At 38.6% G+C, this 19,000-nt stretch overlaps 1 protein-coding gene across 1 annotated transcript; it reads right to left on the bottom strand.

The window, feature by feature from the left end:
• Positions 1-14,261: 14,261 nt before the first annotated feature.
• On the bottom strand, positions 14,262-18,436 carry LOC132882954 (uncharacterized). The gene is made up of 3 exons (XM_060916068.1): positions 18,180-18,436; positions 16,260-16,308; positions 14,262-15,518 (listed from the first exon to the last, which is right to left on the bottom strand). Exons 1-3 carry the CDS (start codon positions 18,378-18,380, stop codon positions 15,139-15,141), a joined length of 630 nt encoding a protein of 209 aa, XP_060772051.1. The 5' UTR covers positions 18,381-18,436; the 3' UTR covers positions 14,262-15,138.
• Between the last annotated feature and the right edge of the window lie 564 nt (positions 18,437-19,000).

The following is a 19,000-nucleotide window of genomic DNA, read 5'->3' as shown; positions in this document are numbered from 1 at the left end:
GAATATTAGCAATATTAAAAGGGGAATAATTGCACAAAAATAAATCATTTTAGCAAAGTTATTTGTTGTTTTATCAGTGTGCAAACTCTGCATTCATATGGAACGTCAAACAAATATCAAATGCTGAGCTGACTTTACTAAGGTCAGTTCACCACTCACCTTCCCATATCTACAACCCCAATTCCAAAAATGTTAGGACACTGTGTAAAACTTAAATAAAAACAGAACGTGAAGATGTGCAAATCATGGAAACCCTATATTTCATTGAAAATAGTACAAAACCAATATATCAAATGTTGAAACTGAGAATCTGTATTGTTTTTTGAAAGATATATGCTCATTTTGAAGTTGATATCAGCAACATGTTTCAGAAAAGTTGGGACAGGGGCAACAAAAGACTGAAAAAGTTGTGTAATGCTTAAAAAAACTACTTTGGTTAATTGGCAACAGGTGAGTAAGATGATTGGGTATAAAAAGAGCAGCCCAGAGAGGCTGACTCTCTCAGAAGTAAAGATGGGGAGGGGTTCACCGCTCTGTGAAAGACTGCATGGGCAAACAGTGCAACAATTTAAGAATAACGTTCCTCAATGTACAATTGCAAAGAATTTGGGGATCACATTATCTACAGTACCTAATATCATTAAAAGATTCAGAGAATCTGGAGAAATCTCTGTATGCAAGAGACAAGGCTGAAAACTGATACTGGATGCCTGTGATCTTCAGGCCTTCAGGCACTGTATTAAAAGCAGACACATGTCTGTAGTGGAAATCACTGTGTGGGCTCAGGAACACTTCAGAAAACCATCATCTGTGAAAACAGTTCATTACTGCATCCACAAATGCAAGTTAAAACCAGATATAAACAATATCCAGAAACACAGCCACCTTCTCTGGGCCTGAGCTCTTTTACGACGAACTGAGGTAAAGTGGAAAATTGTCCCAAGGTCTGAAGAATCAAAAGTAGAAATTCTTTTTAGAAATAATGGACACCAGGACCTCCAGAGGAGAGGGATCATCCGGCTTATCATCAGTGCACAGTTTAAAAGCCAGCATCTGTGATGCTATGAGTGTGCATTAGTGCACATGACATGGATAGCTTGTACATCGGGGAAGGCATCATTAATGCTGAATGATATATATATGTTTCAGAGCAACATGCTGCCATCCAGACAAAATCTTTTTCAAGGAAGGCCTCTCTTCTTTCAGCAAGACAATGCCAAACCGCTTTCTGCACATATTAAAACTGCATGGCTCCCTAGTAAGTCTCCAGGTGCTAAACTGGCCTGCCTACAGTCCAGACCTGTCTCCCATTTAAAACATTTGGAGCATTATGAAGTGCAAAATATGACAAAGGAGACCCAGAACTGTTGAGCAACTGATATTGTATATCAGGCAAGAATGGGACAACATTTCACTTTCAAAACTAAAGCAATTGGTCTCCTCAACTACCAAAAGTTTAGAGTGTTGTTAAAAGTGAAGGTGATGCAACACAATGGTAAACATGCCCCGTCCCAAGTTTTTTGAAACGTGTTGCTGACATCAAATTCAAAATGAGCATATATATATATATATATATATATATATATATATTTATTTTTTAACAATAAAATTTCTCAGTTTCAACATTTATGTTGTCTTTATACTATTTTCAATGAAATTTAGGGCTTTCATGATTTGCAAATAATTATCGCATTCTGTTTTTATTTACAGTTTACAAAGCATCCCAACTTTTTTGAAACTAGGATCGTACTTCAAAACGTTACCTTGAGACCAATCCAGCCTCACAATTACAACAGATTCATATCTGGGGTTTTGAGTTTGAACCTGCCAGTTGACTGGGGTCTTTCTGTGTGGAGTTTGCACACAGTCCAAAGTGATTATAAGGTCAACTGGCTACTCTAAATTGTCCATGGGTATGAATGAGTGTGTGAATGGCTTGCTGTCTCTCTGTTCGCTCCATGATAGGCTAGCAACCTGTCCAGGGCGTACCATGTCCCTCAGCCAAAGTCAGCTGGGATTAGCTCCAGCTCACCTGCCACCCACAATGGATAAGCGGAGTAGAAAATGAATAAATGAAGCTTCAGATATGGAACATGAACTGTGTTTTGTTTGTTTTTATTGTCCATTTTCCAAAATGGTAGCAAACAAAAAAGGTCCAGTGCAATGAAAAAAAATCACCAAGAAATAAGATAGGAACATTTACAACCCCGATTCCAAAAAAGTTGGGACAAAGTACAAATTGTAAATAAAAACGGAATGCAATGATGTGGAAGTTTCAAAATTCCATATTTTATTCAGAATAGAACATAGATGACATATCAAATGTTTAAACTGAGAAAATGTATCATTTAAAGAGAAAAATTAGGTGATTTTAAATTTCATGACAACAACACATCTCAAAAAAGTTGGGACAAGGCCATGTTTCCCACCAGGGGCGCCGCTAGGGGGGGGGGAAGTTCGGACGATTCTAAGGGCCTGGCACTGACAGGGGGGCCCTGTGAGGGATATTAATATTATTTTAATAGTATTGCCTTGTGTAACTTTTTGAAATAAAATATTTCATTTCATCTGTAAAAATATGCAAATTATACATGGTTATCATTTGCTATAACATTTTTCTTGAATTATTTATGATATTGTCATTTCACCCCTCCACCCTTTTTACTAATGGTACAGTCTGATTCTGGGAGCGGGATTAGCGCAGTTTAGAGCAGCTGGCAGTTTCTCTCTGCGCGCAACAGAGGTGAACATTCTAGAAATTGCTAAGCAGGAGCAGGTGTGATGAATTATGAAGTCCGGATATCACACTGTGTGTGAAAAAAAATCACCTTTTTTCATAGGTATCTTTATTGTATAATTATGTCTAGATGTTTTGCCATTGTTCATGTGTGGATTTGTTGATATTGTTAAGTATTTAACTTTAATATTTTGCACATTAGCTGTGGTCAGAGATATCATTGCTATTGTTCATGTGTGGATTTATTGATACTGTTGCTAAGTATTTAACTTGAATATTTGAACATTTGCTGTGTTTTCTAATAAATGTGTGATGCCTAAAAGAAACCAAAAACACTTAGTGGATTTCTTGCAGTCCACTATGTAATTGTATCAAAAAACTAGTGTAGTTATTCATCAAGGCATACATTTGATCACATACAATAAGTCAATAAATGGAGGAAACAAAGGAATACATTTTGTAATCCTGATTATTGATGTTTGCTGGAGGGCTCTGGAGTATCCATAATGTGCATAAATCCATACTGATACGGTGATGCATGCAATTTCTCTCAACACAAACATTTGGATTGAATGAGCTCCATAGGCTACTGAGTGGCCTAATAATAGTTGCTCATAAAAGAAAATATATATCTTCCATATACATCATGGAATTTTCATTTTAAGGCAACAGTCTATTCAGTCTAATTCTGACAGTTCTGCATTTAAAATGTTCATATACCAAATAATTGTATCACCTAAACTTGCTAGGTAGCTGATCACACGCGTAGTAAAGTAAAAGTGCCAGCCAAAAACAGACTTCAAATTCAGTTGCTTGAGCTTGAAAATTTTACTGGGGGGCCCTAAATTGTAATCTTTCACAGGGCCCAAGATTTCTAGTGCCGCCCCTGTTTACCACTGTGAGACATCCCCTTTTCTCTTTACAACAGTCTGTAAACGTCTGGGGACTGAGGAGACAAGTTGCTCAAGTTTAGGGATAGGAATGTTAACCCATTCTTGTCTAATGTAGGATTCTAGTTGCTCAACTGTCTTAGGTCTTTTTTGTCGTATCTTTCATTTTATGATGCGCCAAATGTTTTCTATGGGTGAAAGATCTGGACTGCAGGCTGGCCAGTTCAGTACCCGGACCCTTCTTCTACGCAGCCATGATGCTGTAATTGATGCAGTATGTGGTTTGGCATCGTCATGTTGGAAAATGCAAGGTCTTCCCTGAAAGAGACGTCATCTGGATGGGAGCATATGTTGCTCTAGAACCTGGATATACCTTTCAGCATTGATGGTGTCTTTCCAGATGTGTAAGCTGCCCATGCCACACGCACTAATGCAACCCCATACCATCAGAGATGCAGGCTTCTGAACTGAGTGCTGATAACAACTTGGGTCATCCTTCTCCTCTTTAGTCCGAATGACGCGGCGTCCCTGATTTCCATAAAGAACTTCAAATTTTGATTCGTCTGACCACAGAACAGTTTTCCACTTTGCCACAGTCGATTTTAAATGAGCCTTGGCCCAGAGAAGACGTCTGCGCTTCTGGATCATGTTTAGATACGGCTTCTTCTTTGAACTATAGAGTTTTAGCTGGCAACAGCGGATGGCACGGTGAATTGTGTTCACAGATAATGTTCTCTGGAAATATTCCTGAGCCCATTTTGTGATTTCCAATACAGAAGCATGCCTGTATGTGATGCAGTGCCGTCTATTGCCGCTTTTCCACTACAAACGCGGCTGAGCCGTGCCGTGCTGAGTTGGGCTGAGTCGAGCTGAGCGGTGCTGTTGGAGTTGCATTTCGACTACAACCGCGCTGAACCGTGCTGGCTGGAAGTGGGTGGACACATTGGGTGGAGTTAGCGAAAGTGGGTGGACGTCACGTGATGTCGTTAAGCAGCGCAAACAGTGACATCAGTGAGCTTTTAAGCGGTAGTCTCACGACCCAAATAGTAAACAATAAACATGGAGGACATGAAGTCGTTAGTGTTGTTGGTCTTGGTGCTGTGGCTTGTTGTCACCGACAACGCCAACAGATACTGGCAAGAGCGTATAGATGAGGCGAGGCGCATAAGGCTTCAGAAATTCTCGTAATTCGTAATTATTCTTCTTCCGGGTTTACGGTGTTTACAGATCCCAGCGTGCTCGCTGGGCGTGTGGGCATGTGAGGACACTCCTCCTCACCAATCAGTGCACAGGGGAGTGTCTGCTCACGCCACCAGCCTCACTCGGCTCACTTTGGCTCGCTTCAGCCCCACTCCAAAACGGTGCGAGTTTTAGGGGCTAAGCAGGGCTGAAGTGAGCCGAGTCGTGCTGTTTTTTGGTAGTCGAAACGCGAGCCGTGTCGGGCTGAAGTGAGCTGAAAAAGGGTAGTGGAAAAGGGCCATATGGGCCCGAAGATCACAGGCACCCAGTATGGTTTTCCGGCCTTGACCCTTACGCACAGAGATTCTTCCAGATTCTCTGAATCTTTTGATGAGATTATGCACTGTAGATGATATGTTCAAACTCTTTGCAATTTTACACTGTCGAACTCCTTTCTGATATTGATCCACTATTTGTCAGCGCAGAATTAGGGGGATTGGTGATCCTCTTCCCATCTTTACTTCTGAGAGCCGCTGCCACTCCAAGATGCTCTTTTTATACCCAGTCATGTTAATGACCTATTGCCAATTGACCTAATGAGTTGCAATTTGGTCCTCCAACTGTTCCTTTTTTGTACCTTTAACTTTTCCAGCCTCTTATTGCCCCTGTCCCAACTTTTTTGAGATGTGTTGCTGTCATGAAATTTGAAATGAGTCAATATTTGGCATGAACTTTCAAAATGTCTCACTTTCGACATTTGATATGTTGTCTATGTTCTATTGTGAATACAATATCAGTTTTTGAGATTTGTAAATTATTGCATTCCGTTTTTATTTACAATTTGTACTTTGTCCCAACTTTTTTGGAATCGGGGTTGTAATAAAGTCATAAAGTGAGCATAGTAAGCTTATGTGGTATAAGGTATCATACTGGATACCTTTGTTGTATGGCTATTATTCCATTTCTTCTTCTCACTTTATTCATGTGTACCTCAGAGTAGCAGCTTGTGACTGTGTGGGTGTAGACACTTGGCAGAGATTTTATATTTCTTCTACATTGCACTACAATTCTGTCATCTAATTATTTTTTTAGCTTCCATTTGAAACTCCAACCTCCTTCCTGACGACTCTCAGAGTACCTTTGGACTTCCACTTTGTGTTATAGTGAAACCCATGTGGGGATAAACATATCAGAAATTCATCAGCATTCATTAACGGCATGTATAAGGTTTTCCCACATGCCAAGATTTCACCCACTCGGGGGTGGGTGTGTATAATTATATGTTGAGTTCCTACTTGTCTGCGCTTGGCTTGTGTACACACAATGGCCAGTAATAATGTCGTCACACCCAGTGATGCAATGCTCTCTGTTCACTCCGACAAACAGGAACGATGAGTCTTGAAAGAAAAATGAAAGTGCAGCAAAATCAAAGTTACCATTATTAGACCGAGTTTCTTCTTGTCTGAGTTTCATCTGTTCTCTCAGTACTGTAAATGTCATCTGCAAGAAAGTAGGCTTTATTATTATTATTATTATTAGCCTATTACTATTAAGATGTAACTTTCTAAAAGTCTAGGCTTTTAAAGTATTCAATCTAACACGAATCAGAAGAAACACTTTATTCACAGTGAATAGCCTGTGACTATCATGTTTATTACTAAAATGTCTCAATTAATACAGCATGCATGAGTTATTTGTCCCACTTTTCTCTGACGAAATCCAAAGATATCATTATATGACTTTCATGAAGTGCTTTATATAAAACTGCAATCAGGACATTGGGGCATATGCAAAAAATGCTTTTATCCATTAGTCTGCACATTGCAGGCACCCATGAATATGAATAACATTAATTCATTATGCATTACTGATCCCTGATCATGATATAAAGCAATCACACCAAGAAACAAAATAAATACATTGTATGGACACCTGATCATCAGACCCATACGTATGTGCATTTTAAACATCCCATTCCAGATTTAACCCCTTTCCTGTTATAACAACCTCCACTCTTCTGGGAAGGCTTTCCACAAGATTTTGGAGTGTAGCTGTGGGGATTTGTGATCATTCAGCCACAAAAGTATTAGTGGGGCCAGACACTGATGTTAGTGAGGAGCCCTGGGGACTCCTCAGTGTTCCAGTTCATCCTAAAGGTGTTCAGTGGGGTTGAAATCAGGGCTCTGTGTAGTACACGTGTTTTTCCACACCAGCCTTGGAAAACTATCCCTCCTTGGTGCACACTTTATGCACAGAGGCGTCGTCATAACTGAAACAAGTTTAGGCCCCTTAGTTCCATGAATGGAACTGTAATGCTACAGCATACAGATACGTTCTATACAATTGTGTGCTGCCAACTTTGTGATAGCTGTTTGGGGAAGAACCACATATGGGTGTCCACATACCATATAGTGTACAATAATTAAACCTAGTGATTACAGGGATGTTATGTAAGCATGTGCAGTAGATATGGATGATTAGACAGTAGGTCTGCCTCTCACCCAGCCATGCTGGTGATGAAAACTCTAGTTTTTCAGGTCAGGAGCATGCATGTGATATTTCCTGAAGTACAACATAAGATGGCACATTGGCTAACTTAAAGTGGCAAGCACAGCATTATTAATTAATATGTATTATTACATGGTTTTGTTGAATATTAAATTCTGATTGGTCAATTATGCCATTCTATGGTCTTCCATTTCTGTATAACAGACTGTTGCTATTGACTATTTCATTAACAGAAGCAAGGGTTAAATCATTTTTAATCAATATTTTGTGTCAAATTATTGACTTCTTTAGGAAGCAGCCATGTAATATACAACAAGCCAGTCATTATTGTGAAATAAACCCCTGTACATTATCCCTTACAATACAATACCCCGTATTCATATACTAACCCTATTCCTGGAAAAGTTGGGATATTTTCCAAAATGCAATAAAAACAAAAATCTGTGATTTGTTAATTCACGTGAACCTTTATTTAATCGACAAAAGTACAAAGAAAACATTGTCAATAGTTTTACTGACCAACTTATTTATATTTTGTAAATCTAAACAAAGTTAGAATTTGCTGCCTGCAACACAATTATAAAAAAAAAATTTAAATAATAAAAAAGGTTGGTACAGAGGCATTATTACCATTGTATTACATCACCTTTCCTTTAATGACATGTTTTAATCATATGGGAACTGAGAATACTAATAGTTGCAGTTTTGCAATGGGAATTTTTGTCCATTCATTGTCCTACAGTCAGTCAATAAATTATTAAATTTAGCTTGTATTAGGCCCACTTTACACGGGGACGGTATAAAACAAAAACGCAAAAGTCCGTTTTCTTCTCACTTTTTTCCGCGTCTACACGACCGTTTTCAAAGAGGAAATCTGCGTCTATACGGTGACGCATAAATGTCTCCGCTATGTCTGCACGCATGCGCAACATCTTCCGTCTTGTCTGATCTGCACATCTGCGCTGCTGTTCTGTCAAGTTATCCTACCAAGCCTACTACACATGCGCGAAATCCAGGAGGGTAGGAAAATTTAACAGTAGTTTTGTCCCACCGATCAGCTGGGCTGATAGAAAATCGGTGAGAATTTCACGCATTTGCCGATTTTTATGTTTTGTGCGTATTGGTCGAGTCTTTGGCCGAGTCAAATAATTTGTGACTGAGTCATGACTGAGACCAGAGTGCATCGATACTGAGACAAGACTGAAACTTCGAGGAGTTGAGATCAAGTCAAGACCAAGACAAAGGCAGGGTGAGACCGAGTCAAGACCAGAACAAGACCAGTGTGTGTGGAAGGGGGGGGTCAGGAGGGATGGCAGCCATTAACAGTAACAAAAAAAATTTAATTAGTAATAAGTCACGTTATTGGTTGTATTTGAAGCAGGAAATTTTACATCCAATCATAGTAATGACATTACCAAATAAATCAGACAATGCACAGGCAACTTGGTGATACTGCAAATTGGTGTGGTCTTACAGTTGTGGTCTTGACCAGTCTTGAAATCCCAAGTGCTCTATGTCTGAGACTGAGACAAGACTGAGTAAAAATGTGGCCAATTCTGAGATGAGACCGAGACCTTCACAAAGTGGTTTCAAGACCGGTTTTGAGACCAAGACCCATCTCAAGTACTACATTATGATCTAGTAACTGCAAAGAACTCTACACTGAGGGTCTGTTACAACAGTTTACAGTAGACTGGCTCCTGAGTGGCATGAGAAAAAAATATTTTGCTCTATCATGTGCAGATTGAGAGTTTGAATCCCGTTGATGTCACAGCCATCTATGACTGATGACATTTTCAGCTGTGCTATCTGTGTGGGATTGTGGAATTGGTCAAAGTAAGTTTAGGAGAAAATGGCAGGGACCCAGCAGCACAAGACAGGAAGATATCAGGTGCATGTTGGAAAATGCATTCATGAGGCTTGACTGTCATGTTCAAAATAATAACTTCATCAACCACAGCCTTTTTTGTGTTTGCTTGTATACAATAAAATGGACTTGACACACTAACAAAAAAAAAAAAAAACATAAAATCACTCATGGGGGTCCCTGTTCTGTTAGTTTGTCTGTTAATTTTCTCCAATATTATTTACACCATTTTACAAACGCCCTTATCCAGAGCAATTTTCAGATATTATTATTATTATTATTATTGATACCTCACTCAGGAGATGATTTTTGGTCAACCCCAGTAATTTAATTGTTGAGCTATTTTAGCCCTCCCATCTGATATCACCACAAGTGACCATCCATTATCTATACCACTTATCCTTTGGGGGTCACAGGGGAAGCAGGAGCCAATCCCAGCTGGCTTAAGGTGAGAGGCGGGCTTCACCTTGGGGACGACATCAATCCATCAGGGCTAGCACAAAGATGAACAACCATTCACAGCTAGAGACAATTTAGAGTAGCCAGTTGACCTAATCTGCATGTCTTTAGACTGTGGAAGGAAACCAGAGCACTCAGAGGAAACCCATGTAGGCATGGGAGAACATACACACTCAACAAAGAAAGGCTCTAGTTGGCCACGAGGTTTGAACCCAGAACGTTCCTTGCTGTGAGATGACCATGCTAACCACTGCAACAACGCACCCCAAAAGTGACCATATTATGTAGTATTAGGTATTTACACTTTTGTATGCCATTATTTCTTTTGCTGTTCTTGCTTTATACACATCTTGGAACTGATGTCCACCATGGACCTGTCAAAGTAGCAGGCAGCCGGTCCTTGGGGGGTGGGCTCTACTGGTGGGAATCTCTACAGCCAGATGACCAGAATAATTAATTCCTCAGCTTTCACATCCTCACTGTCTGACTTGAGGGTCTGTAAATTTTGTAAAATTCAAGTGTTTCATTCCACATTCTTCTTATGATTATCCATCAATAATTGTATGGGTGAACATCAAACAAGGGTTTAAAGTGAAGCTAAAATGAGGCCCTCTAGTGGCTGGCTGCAGCCAAATTTTAACACTACCTATTGCCATGTTAGTGAATGGAAGTCTGTTTACCAGTGTATTTTCAGTGGATATGTTACATTAGCTACTTATTTACATTACATTCGCTAATCCGTTATGTTAAGGAATGTCAGTAAGCTTGCAAATGGTAGCTCAGTCAGTCATTCAAATGACTCCGATCTTTTTGTACAATGGTAAAATCAATATACTTGCGAAAATTGTACGATGAGTTTAGCATTGTACATGTCAATTAATTAATAACACTGTACTTACCACTTTAACATAACATTCAATGCACCATCTTTAACTTGCACTTCAGCTAATAGCTCTGGATGTGTGTGTTCCCAGCACGAAAGAGGATGAGTGTCCATGACCAGTAAATGCAGATGAAAGGTGAATTCACTGGTTGACTGGCCATATCTACTGAGCATGGCTCTAATTTTGACCTACTGCTGTACAAACTCATCCAGATGATTAAGTTTAATTAAAGATGTGGACAAATTTGTTGGTACCCTTACAGCTCAATTGAAACAATGCTTTATTCCTCCTGAAAAGTGATGAAATTAAAAGCAATTTTCTCATGTATACCTTCATGCCTTTGGTATGTCAGTGTAAAGCAAAAAAAAAAAATGTTAATTACATTTTTTTTTTAAAAAGTGTGAAGAGATGTTATTGCTTATTTTACAAACGTTCAAAATAGCCTGGACAGATTTATTGGTACCACTAGAAAAGATTAGAAATAATTGAATTATAGTGATATTTCAAGCAAATTTTTCTTTAATTAGTGTCACACATGTTCAATCTTGTAACCAGTCATTCAGTCTATTTAAATGGAGAAAAGTCGTCACTCTGCTATTTGATATCATCGTCTGCACCACATTGAACATGAACCAAAGAAAGCAAAGGAGAGAGTTGTTTGAGGAGATCAGAAAGAAAATTATAGACAAACATGTTAAAGGCAAAGACTATAAGACCATCTCCAAGCAGCTTGATGTTCCTGTGACTACAGTTGCAAATATTATTAAGAAGTTTAAGTTCCATGGGACTGTAGCCAACCTTCCTGGATGTGACTGCAAGAGGAAAATCCATCACAGATTGAACAGAAGGATAGTGCCAATGGTAGACAAAGAGCCAAGGACAACTTCCAAAGAGATAAAAGTTGAACTCCAAGGTCATTGTCACTTTTTGAGCAGCACTGGACTCAATGGAAGAAGACCCAGGAGAACTCCATTGTTGAAAGAAAAACGTTTAAAAAAAAAAAAACCAGACTGTAATTTACTAAAATGCATATTGACAAGCCACAAGGCTACTGGAAGCAGGTCCTTTGGACAGATGAGACAAAATTCAAGCTTATTGCCAAGTCACATCAGCTCTATATCCACAGAAGAAAAAAATTAAGCTTTCAAAGAAAAGAACACCACACCTACTGTGAAACACGGAGGAGGCTTGGTTATCATTTGGGGCTGCTTTGCTGCGTCTGGCACGGGGTGCCTTGAATCTCTGCAGGGCACAATTAGATCTCAAGACCATCAAGGCATTCTGGAGCAAAACATGCTACCCAGTATCATAAAACTCTGCCTCAGTCACAGGTCATGGGTCCTTCAACAGGATAAAGACCCAAAACACACAGCTAACAGCACTCAAGAATGGCAAAGAACAAAACATTGGACTATTCTGAAGTGACCTTCTATGAACCCTGATCTGAATCCTGTTGAACATCTTTGGAAAGAGCTGAAACATGCAGTGTGGAGAAGGTACGCTTCAAACCTGAGACAGCTGGAGCAGTTTGCTCACAAAGAGTGGGCCAAACTACCTGCTGGCAGATGCAGAAGTCTTGTTGAGAGCTATAGAGTTTGCTTTTTTGCAGTGATTGTCTCTACAGGTTGTGCAATAAAATATTAGATTAAGGATCCCATCATTTTTTGTCCATGCCATTTTATATATTTATTTTTATTCTGTTGAATCAAAAATCAAAAGCAAATTCTGATTTTTATTAAATATGGAATAAACAATGATGGATGCCAATTAATTTTGTTAGTTTCAAGTTATTTCAGAGAAAATTCTGGGTTTTTCTTTTTTTTTTTTGTGGAAGGGTACCAGCAAATTTGTCCACGTCTTGTAGAACAAAAAGGCTTCAAAACCGCACATTGGGAGTAAATGGGTCCATGTTGTCCACTCATATATACAGTCTTTATCCATCGACTTTCAGCAGTACACAGCTTCCGCACAGTGATTAATTAGCCACGTTACAAGATTTGCTCTTGTGCAACCAATGTCTGAGCTCAATGGAAGCCAAGGAAGCTGTGTGTCTGCTGCCTTAGCATTGACCATCTTTGAATAGTAATCTACTGTTTGAATGTCCCCTGCACTGACTGTGCAAATGCTGATACCAATACAGCATATCTAGTGAATCTGACCAAGGTGCTACAGCTTAAATATCCATGCTGAACAACTGATGAGCAGTGTAAGAAGCCAACAAAAGTGACATGTTCACTTGAAGACTTGTGCACTGAAAGCTTATATGCCTTATACCCTGACAGCAGATTCTCCCTCTTTCGGGGATGTTGTCTCTATGGCCACTGTGGTGAACTGAGTTTTGAAACTCAATGCTCAACTTGTCCAGAAATGAATCTGGATTAGCTTTTACTGCCTGCATGAACTATTAACAAGTTCCTAGCAAGCTGTCACAACAAACCTCAAAAATGGTGGTAGACAGGATTGGACGGGATGCTAAAATGCATCTCATAGTGTAGTGTATAGACTATACTGAAAGCATTAGAGAGGTTTTGGATCATATTAGCTAAGGCTTTAACTTCATTAACCTTAGCTAATATGAGATTATAAGCAGGTTTGTCTCAGCCACATCCCTGCTGTGAGCACTTGCATAGATTCACTGTTGAGTTCACCAGACAGAGTGATACAGAGTGATATATGCTACCTAAGAACTTAATGCAGAAACACTGATGACAAGCTGGTGAGGTCTTACAACTTTATTTCATGTAATTTGTTAGTCATTTTGCTGCCTGCATTGGAACATTTGTTCCAAACTGCAGCTACAGTACCAATCCCTCTGCGACAGAACAGTGGGAGATATGGAGTCTATCAGGAAAAAATAAACTGTTAGTCTTCCCTCCCAATATATGAAATAAAAACAGTAGCAAGTTGTGTTTTTAGTTCAGCAGATCTTACAGCATTTAATTTATTTTATATAATATAAAACACCCACACTGACAACAGATTAGGCTCACATAACATGAGGTGCAAACTTTGCTATGTAAATAAAGTACTGCCAGATACAACAAATAGTATATAAAATTTGGATCAAATGGGACATTCAGTTAGTGATATTTTATAAGTATTTAGTTATTTAAATATTTTCTTCCAAGTTTTCCAGCACTTCACTAGTGTGTGTGTGTTATATATATATATATATATATATATATATATATATATATATATATATATATATATATATACACACACACACATACACGCACATGCATACACACACACTCCACTGTGCAAAAGGCAGGCACCCTATGTTTTTCATACAAATTTTGTTATAGATTTCTATTTTATGACTTCTACATTACCGAGTCAGTACAAAAACATTTTCAAGTTCCAAACATTCATTTTCCAGCACAGAATTAAATATTACAGAAACAAAAGTGTGTATCTGAGCAGCGTATTACAAAAGCGACCGCTTTTCAGATTAAAAAAGAAAACATAATGAAGGCTACTGGGTATTGATGCAAATTTAAGAAGCGAGTGTGACAGTCAGTGTCCAGAAGAACTGTGGCTGGTTCTGAAAGATGCTCAGTAAAACCTACAGCTCATTTCCTTATAAAACTGCACTCACTGTACCTGAGACCACTTTTTTTTTTTTAAAGCAAAGGGTCGTCTCACACCAAATTGGCTTTGTTTCATTTATTATGGCTTACTGCTGTGTGTATATATATTATGTTGAAATGTTTCATTTCATAATTTTTAAGCCATTTTTGGTCTGCAACATTTATTTACATGTGCGTAAGACAGTACTGTGTGTAAATGTGTAAATGAATCCATACATCATAAAATAAACCTTGAGACCATTGACATTCTAACATTAACATCACTTTGATTATTAAAGTGATTATTGCATAGCTTTAAAACAGCCTAAAAATTAGTAGGCAAGCCAATCCTATTAAATATAAAAACCAAAATACATTCACCCATCTACATATGTGTAAACTTTGATACAACATGGTATCACTGCACATATTTTCTATTATAGAATACATTACGGCATGGCTTTGTAGCATTATACAGTAGAGAATTAGCCATTTGCAAACATTCCCAGCTTACAAATAGTCCCTAATAGGACTTTTGCATTCATTTCAGATTCAGGTTAGGAATACATGTTCTGATAAAAGCAACCCATACCAATAGCTTAATTTACATATTGTAACAATATGATGAAGATGCATCACAAATGGCAGTAAGCCTGATAACCAAATTAGCTGTGTCAGTATGTTAGAGCTACTGTTTATACAAACTTCTCAATCTGGCATCAACACAGCTTTTTTGTTTTTTTTAAAAGAAACTGCTAATATATTCTATTTTTTGTGTAGAAAAATTTTTCCCCATTTCATTATAATAATGTGTTGTTTTTGCTGTTATTGTCTTGTTTTGCCTCACAAGCATTTATCAGACCAGTGTAATAAAAAGCAACAGACAATTACCCTTTCAATCTGCTACCACTTTAACACCATGTAAATCTGCTTACTAACTGTGAGACAAATGTTCAGTGTTAATAAAAAATAATCCACGCTATTTCACTTCTGTTTTAGCTTGAGCAGGGTATGGAATACCTTGGCTTTGATAATAATTCCTTTAGAGTGGGCCAAAATCTGGAGTTATAATGTTTCGGGTTCCCAACAAGTAGTGTAGGCCTACCTGGAGGTCCTCCAGGAAGATATATTCTTCATCATACTTGTTTTCGAAACTGAAGGTGACTTTCTCCTTTTCGTAGAGGCTGATCACTTTCTGGTGTCTCACACACCTTGTCTCTAATGTGGCAAACAGTTCAAAGGAGAAATTTCTGTGCCCCTGTGACAGGGTCAGATTGCCTTTGGTGCCATTACCTTGTAAATTAGCACAGATAAAGAAAACGTAGGGGCCTGGGCAAGGCACCATCACCTCACTGCCATACTCAAGCTTCAGTTCATTGTTCCAGGTCACACTGAAGTTCAGGTAAGGGGAATCTGGGGAGACTGCAAAAAAGAAGGGAAAAAAACCACAGAAAATGTGTTAGTTATGTGCTTTTGCCCATTGCTTCATTTTGCAATAAGTGGTCACAAAACCATGAAACACAAACAAGCTCTCATACCATTTCTCACACACATACATACTTGCATACATACATACATACATACATACATACCACATGCACTCCCCCCCCAGTCAAGTTTGGCTCATTCGTACTTACACATCATACACTTTCGGGGGGAAAAAAAAATTCCTCATCACTGGGGTGGTACCTTCAAGGGTACACCTTTGGTATCTGTAACATTTATCTTTTACCTGAAAATGTTGGGGAAAATGTACCTTTAAATGATTTAAGATACATAAATGGACATTAGTTTTTTATACTAGATATGTAAAAAAGTACACCACATGCACATTTGCAGGGAAAAGAAACATACCAAAAGGAACAAACTCTGTATTCCAGTGACAAGGAAAGATACAGTTTATTATCCTCCCCCCGAAAGACCATTTAATGCTTAATTATCAAAGGATAACTTCAGTATATTTCAGGCATACATAACTTCCTTCTACACCTCATCTGTCCAGGCTGAGGTAGCACTTTGCTGTTTTGCTGCCCACTCTATTTCCAACTATTTGTTTGAATCAGTCCGTTGTGGAGGTGGAAGTGGGAGGATGGACATCAAGAGTGTCCATTACGCACAATCTGGCTAAAAAAAAAAATTGGTGGAACAAACACAAATGCTCACCTTTCAACAAGTTCATGTATATCCCTCTGTCCACAGGCAATGGTCCATGCTGAGTCAGAAAGAGAAATTACAATTAGTCTCCAGCTCAGACAAATTATTTCAGGCTGTTATAAGTGAGAAGAACTTAGACACAACAAAATCCCCAGGTTTGAATCAACAGAGTGTGTTGAATTAACTCTTTCAGAACGTGTCCCCAATTGGACATGATTAATCACTGTGTCAGTTAACCACTGCAGATTTTACTGCACTGAAACTGGGTGCAGTTGGAGATTGGCATCACAAGTCATAACTACAGTCTTCGACACTCAGTGAGGTGAAAGTCTTACCAACATTTCTAAATTATATTGAAATATTAAGTTATATTGTGGAATGGACTTAGTGATGATTTGAAATTGTGTAGACTGCTGTTGAGTAAAGAATACTGTTCGGAATAAACAGTATTCTTTACCGTTCGACATGACTGACGTGAAATGATTAAGAAAAATAATTGAGGTTTTTTTTTTTTTTACCTTGTATTACTGATATTCTGGGTTATTTTATGGATTGTACAGGATAGGCAAAAATAAGCCTTGGCTTCAGCCTATTCCTTTTTCGGTTACAGAGTTTGTTAAATTTTTTTGTGAGAAAATGTTTAGTGCAAGCATGTGCAATAATTCTTTATCAGCTGAGTGCATAGAATTTAAGTTTTGTACTGTAGATTGTAACCGAAATAAACTATTCATTCATTCATTCATTCATTCATTCATAAAGGGATCATTCAATTCTGCACACTTTAAAAAATAAAGGTGCTTCAGTGGTTCTTCAAATCTCTGGATGGTTCCATGGAGAGTCAAAACTCTGATGAACCATTACATTATGCGAAAGGTTCTTCACATTGGAAATGGTTCTTCAGAGCCTGGCATTCTCTTACCATTTGCTGGTCAATGCACATAGGCTATGTTTACACAAATCTGTCTTCACTGCTCAAACAAATGGTTTAAATGGTTCTTTAAAGAACTGTTGCATGAACGGTTCTTTGAAGCCCTGAAAAAGGTTCTTCTATGGCATCGCCCTGAAGAACCGGTACTGGCCCCATTATTATTATTATTATTTTTTTTTTTTTTAGAGTGCATGAGATATTTAACACAAGCACATTCAAATTCCATCCAGCACAAGCCATATTTTCAGCCAGTTCTTGATGGACTCGTAAGTGAAACCCTTTGTCAAGAAGATTGCCAGATATCACAATTTTACATTTCCTGTTTACAGAAAGGACACAGGTGTCTATCGGACAGTGTTCATTCGAAACACCAGTTGGACTCCGTTCATTTGACACCAAGGACTGTGCTGTGTCTAATGTAGACAGACAGACAGACAGACAGACAAACTTTATTCCGGTGTCAAATTACCCCCCTCCCTTTGACAAAAATAAAAAGTGTTAGGGACCACTCAAAAAGAGTTGTGAGACACCAACTAAAAAAATCTTTTTTAAAAATTATATAAAAACGTACAATATGGTACCAAGGAGACAAAGCACAAACAGTTGTTTTATAAATTGGAACTCGTAAAAAACAGCCTTCTATTTAGAATAAGGTATAAACCATTCATTCATTCATAAATGTATGTATGGATGTATAATTATTGTATATATATAATTTCAATCTGTATCTATTTCTAGTGCTATAATACAGTTAAAGCTTATGAAATAACATTAGAATCACCCACTACGCAAACATCTTCGATGTTCAAAGGTTTTTGGTTTGTTTGTTTGTTTTAGCTCTAAAGGTAAAAACCAGTTTGGAAAAACCCGTCACCATTAAAACAAAAGAAAAAAATACCCACCCTGGCGCTTTTTCATCCCTGTGAAACAGAGCAGAATCTGAGCCGAAGCAGGACTAAAGCGGTTCGCAGCCCGTCCTGTGTGCGGATGTGTGCGCTTACCCAGGCTTTCTCTTGGGTTCTGTAGATGGTGTAGACGCACAGAGCCACACAGGCGCACGTCAGGATGCTGTTGGTGAAGAGCAGCACCGGCAGCTTCCTCCGTCCGCGCGTCTCCAGGCCGACGGCTGTGTGCCCGTGCAGCATCCTCACCTCAGGATAGTCGGTGTCCATAATGAGAACTGGAGCATCTCTGAGCAACATCACACGTTTTAAAATGAGTGGGCAGCCGGAGGTGGGAGTGGACCGAAAAACCACAAAGATCCCCTTCGAAAAAGCTGACATTTCTCATCATGTGTCGCGATCCACTTAGCGCCAGGTTACACATCTACGCATTTCATAGAGCCTGCGTAAATTCGAAACACTTTTTTTTTCTTTTCATAGTCTTAAAAAACTCCCTCCATCATCGCCGTTGTTACTAAATATCTATAAATCCTACTCTATTCCAGCCACATATTCAACCTTATTAGAAAATAATTATTGGTATTTCAGCTGATGCTGATTTTTTTTTTTATTTTTTTTTTTAATAAACCAGTGTATCTAATAATGCGTCCTACAGAAATGAAATCGTGGATGGAATTAAGAGGAGTTAAAGATCACCACTGATAGCAAATGAGTCATGGCCCACCTTCAGGCCACTTCATCAGACCCGCATAGCAGGGACGTGCACAGGATTATAGAGGGGCAGGGGCTCAAAGTCAGAAAAAGGGCAGCAAGTGCATGATTTTTTCTTTTCCGGTCCTTTCCAAAATATGGAAATGTAGAATTAAAATTAACGTACTAATAGGAAGGTAAGTACTTAGCTATGTGTCCTGTGTTGGTGA

The sequence above is a fragment of the Neoarius graeffei genome, chromosome 3 (genome assembly GCF_027579695.1).
Source record: "Neoarius graeffei isolate fNeoGra1 chromosome 3, fNeoGra1.pri, whole genome shotgun sequence".
Classification (NCBI taxonomy): domain Eukaryota; kingdom Metazoa; phylum Chordata; class Actinopteri; order Siluriformes; family Ariidae; genus Neoarius; species Neoarius graeffei.
This window is presented reverse-complemented; position numbering and strand designations above follow the sequence as displayed.

Bases quoted from the DNA above. Each gene is read 5' to 3' on its own strand.
- LOC132882954 (XM_060916068.1), bottom strand. From the start codon at position 18,380: ATGTTGCTCAGAGATGCTCCAGTTCTCATTATGGACACCGACTATCCT. The intron at 16,309-18,179 runs GTAAGCGCACAC...TTTCTGACTCAG, and splicing joins GAACCCAAGAGAAAGCCTGG to CATGGACCATTGCCTGTGGA. The intron at 15,519-16,259 runs GTGAGCATTTGT...TCTTTTTTGCAG, and splicing joins ATACATGAACTTGTTGAAAG to TCTCCCCAGATTCCCCTTAC.